Below are 11,375 nucleotides of genomic sequence, written 5' to 3'. Positions count from 1 at the left end.
GTCTTGACACATTATGAAGCAAAACTTCCCATACATTTAGATTTTACGAGTAAATCAACAAAGTTCTAATACCCAAGATGTTGCAATATTTAAACTTACAATGTATGTTTTAAATATTCAATCCAAGAAGTGTTACAAGGCCACTGCCAAACTCTAAAACTTGGCTAATTCTTAACAGTAGTCACAGACAGTTCTTTACACTTAAGATATATCATTGATCTAGTAGTGTATTTCTTACAACACAAAAATAATTCTGGGACCTTCAAAAACTAGTTTCAATGGGATCATAGCAGCAGTTTACTCTCCATTTTGGGCTATGTTCATGTAAAGCATAATTCTGATCTGGGAAATCATTCCTAGATTTTGGTCAAGGTAAAAAAAAACTCAGGCAATTGCTGTTATCTACATATACTTAATGGACTTAAGCATGCCTTAATAGGGCATTTTGACATGTGAGGACGTTGTACCTGATACTGAGCACAGATTTAAAGTAATGATGATGGGTATCTTCCCTTTTGAATTGGCATGCATGTGAGCCTTCTCTTAGGAGCTCAAAAGGGTTTCAAGTCTATCAATATTGGATAAAATAAACTAATGGCTGTATAACACAAAATGCTAGTTCAACATGCTCTCACTTTCCTAATGAACATTCCCAAAATTTTAGCAGCTGGCAGGCTTTGGGGCAGAAGAGGTCTCTCTGTGTTACTGCACAGGGCTTAGCACCAGTGCTCCTACAGCCTTACTGATAGGATAGAGCAAGATTACTACTGGTATTATGCCACAGATGGCTAATTTGAAGGAATTCAATTATTGTTGGGTAACCTGTGACACCACAGCTTCACCTGGATAACTGGTAAGCTTTGGTGCTGTGTGTTTCTTTGGCCACTCGGACTTCAGCCACCTCGTATCTGCGATTGCCCACTGTGAACCCTTGGCTATCCTGAACAGTGCCTGGACTACTGTGTGAATAGCAGCATGTATCAGCAGGCTAAAAAGGAAAACGACACCGTGGAGTTTGTTCTGGGCTTCTTCACTGAACAGCTGTTTTGCTTCCCAGGCTAACTTTTTGTGTTTCTTCCTATGGACAAACGAGCCAAGACAAAAAGCTCTTGGCTTCATTTATGACAGAAGTTTACCTGCTGATTAAACACTCCCTCATGAAATACACTGACATTTTTGGGTTTCTCCAAAAAAAAAGACAATGATATGAGTGGTAGCAGGTCTTTCAAGCACTGCATTGCTGCACCTGGTCTGCCCACTTGCCATTGTGCTTCAGCTTGGAGACAGGCACTGCTAACAAGAGCTAGGCACAACCTATCAGTATAAATCCTGGTCAAGAATATACTCAAATAGTAAAGGCAGGAGTGCTGTGATCTGTGAAAGGAGAAAAGCAAGACGTAAAATATTTTCTTTCATATTTTTTACAGAGATACTTTTTATTTTGCAATTGCTGTTTTCCAACAGAATTCGCAGCAGTTAAGAAGGCTTCAAATTCCACTCCCCCATGCCTCAGATGGAGCCTAGTCTTTGGACTCCATCTCTGCTGGGCATGATGAGGGGTGAGGAGGAACCTTCCCCATAAAATCAAACTGCACTAAAATTTGGGAGAAACTTATGCACTCTTTAGTAAAGTATATATGTCCATATACAAAAATAACATCAGACAGTATCCTTTTAAAAAAGTTAAATATACTGTTAGAATAATTACACAAACTTTACCCATTTCAACAGCTTTTAAGTATCACACATTCAATTTTTATATGCAAGTTACAATGTCATTTAGCATTTCTCACTGTATATAACTTTTTTTTGGAACAGACTCAAATGCAATGCACTTTTAATATAAAACCTATGCAGAAAACACTTTATAAGCAGACAGTAAACAGCTCAAGCTACATTCACTTTGTAATAACAAGCATATGGGCTGTTTAATCCAGCACCTGCAGTAGGGCAAGATAATGGTAAAGCCTCCCTCCTTCCCCTACCACGGAGCATTAAGAACCGAGTTACAATCCAGTCACATAAAAATACTTTTACTTGCAAATAAAGCCTTTAAGTTTATTACAGTCCAGTTTGCTCAAATTTACAGAAAAACATACTCTGTAAGTAATTTTATTTTTTAATGAGCTCATCAGAAAAAAATCAAACATATCAAGCAAGGGCTCAAACCACTTTGTACAGGCTAGTTTAACACATTAATGCATTAGCTTACGAATTCTCCAGTTCCTAACTTGCACATCTATAACCAAACAGTTCCCTAGGCAACAGCAAGAGCGTTCCTTCCTGCTTCTCCGTCAAGGCACAGGTATTCCCTGCACCCCATTGGGAGGCATGATAGCCTCAACAGTCCATCTGATGCTAGATCTGCATCACAAGCTTTTGGGGTAAGCTGATGTATACCTTCCAACTTGGAAGTCTGGTCTGCAGCACATCTGTATGTTAGTGGATTCTAAAGACACTGCCAGACAGCTACTCTGCAAAGATGCAGGAGTGCAGCACGCACTAAGCAGGTGACAATGGCTGCAGGACGTCCTTCACCTCTTTCTGCCCAACGAGTCCCATGGATGTACTGCTCCCACCAGCACACACCAGCTCTTGGCACAGGCTGTGTTACGCCAAAACCTGAGCAGGAGTTGAGTGGATGGTCACAAGTCTAGTGCTACAAGGTTTCAGGCATAAATGTGAAACCTCTTGTTTTGGCATATGTGCACCTGTCAGAATTGTAACAAAAATAAAATGATATATTTCAATCCCAATATGTGTGCAAACATGCCCTGAAATAGACAGAAAATCAGCAGCTTGGGCTGAAGCAACCAACTGACACACTTTTTATAAAAGTAGGAATAAAGTAGGAGAACTTTTGCAGCTCATCTGTATCAATTTGCCAGCTTTTTACTTAGGCATATTGCTTTTGCCTGTATCAATGCTTTCACAAGCCATTTGGTTTTTCAACAGTGAGCAGACCACACAAAACACACTAAGAAACACTAGGAAGTGACTCTGGGATTTGTAATGCGAAGTGCTATGCTTGCAATGGACTTCATGGCACAAGTAGAAACCTTGTGACAGATCCCAGCTTGGGAAATGTAGTTGGAAGCTAACCAATACAGCCTTTCTGCCCCAAAGATGTTGAAGTGCCCAGGCAGCACCTTCTCCACAAGACCTCTGTCCACTAACTCCAAGAGGCGCTGGCAGCTTGCAACGTAGTCGCTGATTTTGCTGTAGGGAAGCCAGTCAATCATGGACCCATCATACACCACGTCCCCGCTGAACAAAATCTTCCGTTCTTTGTCGTGTAAGCAAATGCTGCCTCTGGAATGACCAGGCATGTGCATGACAGTAAGCTGTCGGTCTCCAAGGCTGATCTCATCCCCTGCAAACAAATGTGTTACAGGAAAATATATGTATGATAGACACCACAAAGAGTACGACCTACCCATACACTGAGAGTTTAAACATACTATATATCCACAGTGGGAGCAGGACATTTATTTTCTTGGTGAGTGCCAAAGAAGAAACTGAAAGACAGGCTTGACAAACGGGTATTTTCCAATTATGGTAATAGTTAACACAAGCTTGGGCTATATTAATTCAATCTATTTGCTAATAAACTAAACAATGTGGAAAGGAATGTAATAGACAAAATAAAACAGGAAACAAGCAGTAAACCAGGTCTCCTTTTAAAGTTTAAAAAGTAAGTATTTTACAATTTGTTGTCATTTTACTATCATTTAATTTGCCTGCTGATACTTCTGAAAGGCAAAAGGACAGAACATGAATTGCAGGACTAGCCTCCATGCACTTTCTTCATCTCATTCGGTCACATACATAAAAACAGTACTTCCTTAACATGAAGTAATTTTTTTTTCCAGCTGAAACCTAGATGTCTTTTCACTGTTCTAGCCACTGAACCAGTCCTTTCAGCCTACGGATGAAGAACTGGCCAAGTAAGTCAGCTGCTGATTTTAAACTGTAATGCCAGCTTAATTATAAATGAGCAAACCCCACTAATTAAGAAGTGGCAAATACGTAAACTTTAGTACTACGTAGGGACGGAAGACCAACATACAAGCAGCCTTCTCGCAAGCAGCTGCCAAACTACATGAAAGAGTTCTAAAAGATAACATCCAGTACCATCTTAAACAATAATTAAGATAATCTTCACTTCAGTTGCCAAGGAGAACAAGAAAGTTACCAGACCTCTGCTACTACTTGAAATCTGAAAGTTACTGATCTGCCTCACACCAGAGACAGGCATGCCACAGATTTCCTCACGATTCACCAAGCCTAGAGGTACTTAAGTACTGGAAGTCATACCTTTTGTGACAGGATTTTTGGTGTTCAATTGAAAAGGAGTACTGAACATGCTACAACAGTTTTGAGAAGTCACTGGAGAGGTAACGTCTGACCATGCTGTATCCAACAGGGGCACAGATCCCCACATTGCACAAGTAGCTAGTCTCAAAATTATAAAAGGGAATTTTCAGACAAATTCTCTTTCAGGGAAATGTTGGGCAGCCTTGGCAGGAGAAAGAAATAGACTTGACATTGAGAAGATTATGCTGAAAATGCCTGTATTGGTGAAGGAAACCACAGTGAAGGTGAAGTTAATGGAGGAGAGTGTGTAGTTGGGTTTCAAACTGCTCCTGGCACTGAAAAAATACAAAGAAACAGAATATGGCATCCAAAAGTTAAAAGATGCACACAGAATTTAAGAACAATTCTTACATTCTGAACCTGTCTTGAAGGGACAGCTGAAGGAAGCTCTTGAGTCTTACGAGATGCAAGTGACTAGGAAAACACTAAATGGTAAGGCACAATACAAATAAATGCAATTTTAGCCAGAATAGCTACAGTGAAAGATCTGGTAAGGTTAAGATAATGCAAAACCTAAACAAGTGAGGCAGGCAATGTACAAAAAAAAAAAGCTGTGGCTTTGGACTGTAACAGAGTACTGTCACCTTCTGTATTTTCAGCACTGCTGGATATCCTTGCCCTACAGCCTTCCATGTGCACTATGATATGTCACTTCCACACAGCCTGTCTCAGTGAATGTTGTCTTAGAAACCTTGATGTTACTTTGACAGCGAGTTTGCTTCATCTTTTATAAGATTATCTTTTTAATAATTCCTCCCTTTTAAAGATAATACCACTTAAACTTCTGTTAAAACTCATACCAGATCTCTGAAGCCTTCAGTAAGTTCAGTTCTGGTTTTCCAAGCATCTATGCAGGATGGCCTAACTTATAAAGAAGACAGCGAGACCCCTGCAAAAGGTGTCACCTGTCTGTCAGATAGTTACCCTATAACTCCTTCTTTACCATACTGTACTATTAGGTGGGTTGCTGCTAAAATAACCTAGTCATTGTTTGCTGCAAGAGGCTAAATGGATTTCTATCGGTAGAAGCCACTTCAGTAGAAGTTACATTTATGTAAATTCTGTAAAACAAAACCCCTGTTCTCTGAAATACCTCTTTCAATAAATTGCTTTGTTCTTTACACTGTTATGCCTTGACAGCTTGTAAATAATAAGGGCCACCAGATACTAGAGCTGATTGACATGGTGACATACCGTTAGAAGCCTAAGGCGAAACCTGCTCAGTTAGTCACTTGAATTACCACTGAGTGATTCTCAGTCTAAGGAAAAAAATACCTGCATCAGTGGGCAAACAGATCAGGCATGCACAGGGTATTTCACAGAACAGTTTGGGCTGGAAGGGACTTTTTAAATCTCACCCAGTTCCAACCCCCTGCCATGAGCAGGGACACCTTCCACTAGACCAGGTTGCTCCAAACCCCATCCAACCTGGCCTTGGACACTGCCAGGGATGGGACAGCCACAGCTTCTTAGGGCAGCCTGTGCCAGGGCCTCAGCACCCTCACAGGGAAGAACTTCTGCCTAAGAGCTCATCTCAATCTCCCCTCTGTCAGGTTAAAGCCATTCCCCTTGTCCTGTCCCTTCAGGCCCTTGTCCAAAGGCCCTCTCCAGGTTTCCTGTAGCCCCCTTAGGCACTGGAGCTGCTCTGAGGTCTCCTCAGAGCCTTCTCTTCTCCAGGCTGAACGGTGTCTGTTTGCCAGGTCCCATCAATACTTTGAGAAGTGGTAGAAACAATCGTTTAAGAATATAACCCACTACGTGGGGGCTTTGTTGTCCCATGTTGATGACATCGGATGGCTTTTAGATTCTGCAAACAGGGTTGCAGAGACAGTAAGCGAAGAAGAAAACATCAGTTTAAGCATCACATCTGGTTGAAAGGTGTCCCTGCCCATGGCAAGGGGTTAGAACTGGATCAGCTGTAAGGTCCCTTCCAACCTAAACCTCAATACGAGTCTACGCAACACGAGGAAACGCATAAAGCAGAACGAGCGCAGCGGCAAGAGGGCTGCCGCTGTGCCACGCGACTCACAAACACTGCGCACCACTCCATCCTCGAGTGAATGCCGCTTACCCTCCTGCAGCAGGCGGCTGGGCCGGACCGGGGGGACGCGGAACTGCCGAGCCCGCCAGCCGGGCCGCGGCGGCCGCGCCACCTCCCGGTCCGACAGCCAGGTGACGGCCTCGTAGTTATCTCCGCGTAGCAGGGCCGCAGCTTCGGCGCTGTGCACCGCCACCTCCTCGAAGTGCTGCAGCCCGCCCGAGTGGTCGAAGTGGACGTGTGTAGCCACGGCCAGCAGCGGTCGCGGCTCGGCCGCGTCCGCCGGGGCCAGCAGCCCTGCGGCGCGCAGGTAGTCGGGAAGGCTGCGCAGCCCCAGACCCGCGTCTATCACCACGTCCCGCTGCGAGCCCCGCACCAGCCAGATGTTGGCCCTGTTTCCCGACTCGTAGAAGCGCTCTTGGATCCAGAAGATGCCGCCGCCCAGGGGCTTGTGCGCAAACCACTCCAGCGCCGCCATGGTCCCGCCGGCGGCTCACCTCACCGCGGCGGGGCGGGGTAGCGCCGGGCCCGGCCCACTGCGGCACCCGCGGGCGGAGAGCGGCGGGGAGGAAGGCCTGAGGGGGACCTGCGAGAGGTCGGAAGAGGTGAAACCGCCTCTTCTGGCGTGACAGGGCCGGGCGGAGGCGGCTGAGACGCGTCTGCGACGGGGGAAACAGAGGCATGAGGCGCGGGGGACCGACAGCGCGGGATGAGGGAGCCGGCCGGGCGAGGGAGGAGCCGGCCGGGTGTATCCGCACACGACATCGGCCGGTGATAAGTGCTTTCATCCGGTAAATAACGCCTTCTTTTAGCACTTTCATCAATAACTGGCACAGGTTGCCCAGAGAAGCTGTGGCTGCCCCACCCCTGGCAGCGTTCAAGGCCAGGTTGGACGGGGCTTGGAGCAACCTGGTCTACTGGAAGGTGTCCCTGCCTGTGACAGGGGACTGGAACTGGATGAGCTTTAAGGTCCCTTCCAACACAAACCAGTCTGGGATTCTGTAATTTTACCTTGAGGGTCATTAGGTGAAAAGAAAAAAAAAACAGAAAGAAAAGAACAACAACAAAAAAAAAAACAACAAACACATCCCCCCCCCCCCAATCTTTGTATTTCAGTCCTTTCTCCTTTATATGCTCTTCCCTTCCACCAGCTGCACTTGTTTCTGAAAATCAAGGATCCAAACACTATTGAAACTTTTGCTCTGAGAAAAATAAGGAGAGCTCATCCCGGCACTAAGTCTCCTCGCACCGGCTGCCATGCCACTGGCTGCTTTTCATTCCCTGCTGACTGCCTGAGCCACAGCGTACGTAGTTTTGAACAAAATTTAAAAGCTTAAACCTGAAATTCTCCTCATTTGTAGAGTGACACGCACATCATCCACAGGCACAAAAATGGGCCCAGCCATTCCATTCAGCATCCCTTGTGGTAGCCAAAATGCTAGTCATTGTGGTAACTTTGTCATGCTTGGTGACTTAGTTCTACAGCTCAGCGTTTCCTTCATTATTTCTTCAGTCATCCGTCAGTGTCACTTCATGGTGTCCTTAGACATAAACCTAAGCTGGTATGCTTGAAAATGCCACAATTCTCACTAAAAATGTGGAGTTGAAATACCTCTACTTTGAAATTTGTTACTTCTCATCACACTAATATGCTGTTGTTTCAAGACAGTCTTACTGAAAATTAATTTTAGAGCAGCTTTTAAGAAATGGACCTGTACATTCACCGTAATAATGCAAACAGTGTGCCTCTCCTTGCTAGCTGGACATTTCCCTTACCTTTTTTTATATTTCTGTTTTCTGTTGTTCACTCCCTTTTTTTTTCACACATGGATAATGTAATTGCTTGTGTTTGGGGTTTTACTATATCTTTTATATTTCTCCTTTTTGTCAGGCTCACATCTTGCTTTTCATTCTCTCTTCAACTGAGTTTGCTATTTCTTTTTAATTTCCAGGTAATTAAATGCTCAGACTTTGCTTGTGCTTTGTTGTCATTCTTAAAATGATTTATTTAGGTCTGTCTTTATTTTTAGACAGTCTTATATGCTGCTGAGTGATGTGGAAATATGTAATGTAATTTCCAAGCAGAGCTTATTTGCGTTGAAAATCATAAGTAAGACAGTACTTGCATCAATCAGTTTCTCAATGGCATTTGATAATAAAGGCCATTGCTTCCATCTGGAAAACCTTAAAAGATCTTAAGTATGCATTTCTTTGCTTCTAATAATAACTCTTGTCCACATTTCTTGTTATTCTAGACAAGCATATGAGAAACTGTAGGTATTGTGCTGTTTCTTGTTTCCTGTTTGAACTTGTTATCTCACCTGCCCACTAATGGTGGGAATAGATTTGATAATACAGGGAATAGATTTTGATAATACAGCAGTAAGCCTAGAACAGACTCACTCTTACCAACAGGGTACAAAATAGTAACCTTGCAGTTAATGGTTGTCGTGGTTTAAACCCAGTCAGGTAATTCGTTCGCTCACTTCCCCCCCTTTCTTGCCCTCCCCCTGCTCCCGGAGGGACGGAGAGGAGAATCGAAAAGAATGCAACTCCCACGGGTTGAGATAAGAACAGTTTAGTAACTAAGGTATAACACAAATCACTACTGCTACCACCAATGATAATAATGATAAAGGAAATAACAAGGGAAGAGAATACATCATCTCACCACCAGCCGACCAATAACTCGCCCCCCCAGCCCGACCAAGCTCTGACCGATACCTCCTCCAACCCCGCAGTCTCCCAGCCCTTCTGGCTAACTCCCAGTTACCTCCTGGGCATGACGTGCTGTGGTATGGAATACCTCTTTGGTCAGTTTGGGTCAGGTGTCCTGTCTCTGCTTCCTCCTGGCTTCCCCTCCTCCCTGGCAGAGCATGAGGCTCACAAAGTCCTTGGCCAAACCAAAACATCCTTGTTATCAGCTCTGTTCCCGAGCTGAAAGTCAAAACACTGCACTACACCAGCTACCAAGGAGGAGAAAAATGACTGCTACTGCTGAACCCAGGACAGGTAAACAGCACATAGGCAAAATCTTGGAGCAGATTCTCCTGGAAGGCATGCTAAGGCACATGAAAAACAACAAGGTGCTTGGTGACAGCCAGCACGGCTTCGCGAAGGGAAAATCCTGCCTGACCAGTTTGGTGGCCTTCTATGATGGGGCTACGGAACTGATGGAGAAGGGTAGAGCAGTTGACGTCATCTACCTGGACTTGTGCAGTGCGTTCAACACTGTCCCACACGACATCCTTGTCTCTAAATTGGAGAGACATCAATTTGATGGATGGACCACTCGGTGGATAAAGAACTGGCTGGATGGCCGCACACAAAGAGTTGTGGTCAATGGCTCAATGTCCAGCTGGAGACCAGTAACGAGTGGTGTCCCTCAGGGATCGGTGTTGGGACTGGTCTTGTTCAACATCTTTGTTGGTGACATGGACAGTGGGATTGAGTGAGCCCTCAGCAAGTTTGCCAATGACACCAAGCTGTGTGGTTCGGTTGATACGCTGGAGGGAAGGAATGCCATCCAGAGGGACCTTGACACGCTTGTGAGGTGGGCTGATGCCAACCTTATGAAGTTTAACCATGCCAAGTGCAAGGTCCTACACCTGGGTTGGAGCAATCCCAGGCACAGCTACAGGTTGGGCAGAGAAGAGATTCAGAGCAGCCCTGGGCAGGACTTGGGGGTGCTGGTCGATGAGAAAATGAACATGACCCAGCTTCCATGTGTGCTCACAGCCCAGAAAGCCAACCATATCCTGGGCTGCACGAAAAGAAGCGTGACCAGCAGGTCAAAGGAGCAGATACTGCCCCTCTACTCTGCTGTCATGAGACCTCACCTGGAGTATTGTGTGCAATTCTGGTGTTCTCAGCATAAAAAGGACATGGAACTGTTGGAACAAGCCCAGGGGAGGCTACAAGGATGATCAGGGGACTGGAGCACCTCCTGTATGAAGACAGGCTGAGGAAGTTGGGGCTGTTCAGCCTGGAGAAGAGAAGGCTGTGTGGAGACCTCATAGCAGCCTTCTAGCATCTGATGGGGGCCTGTAAGGATGTAGGGAAGGGACTCTTCATTAGGGACTGTAGTGATAGGACAAGGGGTAACAGGTTAAAACTTAAACAGCAGAAGTTTAGATTGGATATAAGGAAGAAGTTCTTTACTGTAAGGGTGGTGAGGCACTGGAATGGGTTCCCCGGGGATGTTGTGAATGCTCCATCCCTGGCATTGTTCAAGGCCAGGTTGGGCAGAGCCTTGGGTGAGATGGTTTAGTTTGAGGTGTCCCTGCCCATGGCAGGGAGGTTGGAACTAGATGATCTTAAGGTCCTTTCCAACCCTAACTATTCTATGATTCTATGATTTCTAGACTGGGGCCTCAAATTGGTCTTGCTGTGGTCTTGGGAAGGAGCAGTAGCATACTGCTTCAGCTGGGCTTCTCTTGTGTCCCATTTCTTGACATCTTCCCTGTAAGAAGTGTCGCTCACATTTTGCTTTTCTTGCCAACCTACTGGCCATAAAATCCTGTGATGACAATTGTCCTAACGGTGAAGGTGGCAAGATCTGACTGTAAATGTAGTTTTGTAATCTATGTTCCTTTTGCATCCTTGGTGAAACGCTTCAGTTAGCAATAACTTTCTTTGATCAGCTTGCAGACATACTGGAGTCCTTTGATGCTTTTACATCAAACCTCTTTGCTTTTGGTTTTTTTATCAGTACCCAAAACTAGTTACACACATAGAGGGAGGTTGGAGGGGGGGAATAATCTGAAGGAGGAAGAAGCCATGTGTGACAAACACAAAACGTTTTTTTTGAGGAAAGTTCAGAAACTGCAGAATATATTCACAAGCAGTTCAGGTTCATGGAATCATAGAATGATAGAGTGGTTTGAGTTGGGAGGGACATTAGAAATCACCTAGTTCCAACCCCCTGACTCTGGCATGGGGCAGGGACACCTTCCACCTA

The 11,375-nt window shown here is 45.0% G+C and overlaps 1 protein-coding gene across 2 annotated transcripts; it reads right to left on the bottom strand.

The window, feature by feature from the left end:
• Positions 1–7,079, bottom strand: MBLAC2 (metallo-beta-lactamase domain containing 2). Of its 2 annotated transcripts, XM_062605214.1 has the most exons (3): positions 6,449–7,079; positions 3,150–3,373; positions 1–1,374 (listed from the first exon to the last, which is right to left on the bottom strand). In XM_062605214.1, exons 1-3 carry the CDS (start codon positions 6,891–6,893, stop codon positions 1,318–1,320), a joined length of 726 nt encoding a protein of 241 aa, XP_062461198.1. In that variant the 5' UTR covers positions 6,894–7,079; the 3' UTR covers positions 1–1,317. The 2 variants fall into 2 exon arrangements, with proteins under 2 accessions (XP_062461198.1, XP_062461197.1); XM_062605213.1 differs by lacking the exon at positions 1–1,374 and having other exon boundaries at positions 1,670–3,373; positions 6,449–7,073.
• Positions 7,080–11,375: the final 4,296 nt, after the last annotated feature.

This window comes from Pezoporus occidentalis, unplaced genomic scaffold (assembly GCF_034315485.1).
Source record: "Pezoporus occidentalis ecotype Australia unplaced genomic scaffold, CSIRO_AGI_Poc_V1 ctg90, whole genome shotgun sequence".
In the NCBI taxonomy this organism is placed as follows: Eukaryota; Metazoa; Chordata; class Aves; order Psittaciformes; family Psittacidae; genus Pezoporus; species Pezoporus occidentalis.
The sequence above is the reverse complement of the archived record's forward strand: the minus strand, read 5'-3'. Positions and strand labels throughout refer to the sequence as shown.

Bases quoted from the DNA above. Each gene is read 5' to 3' on its own strand.
- MBLAC2 (XM_062605213.1), bottom strand. From the start codon at position 6,893: ATGGCGGCGCTGGAGTGGTTTGCGCACAAGCCCCTGGGCGGCGGCATC. The intron at 3,374-6,448 runs GTAAGCGGCATT...ATTTGTTTGCAG, and splicing joins CAGCCGCCTGCTGCAGGAGG to GGGATGAGATCAGCCTTGGA.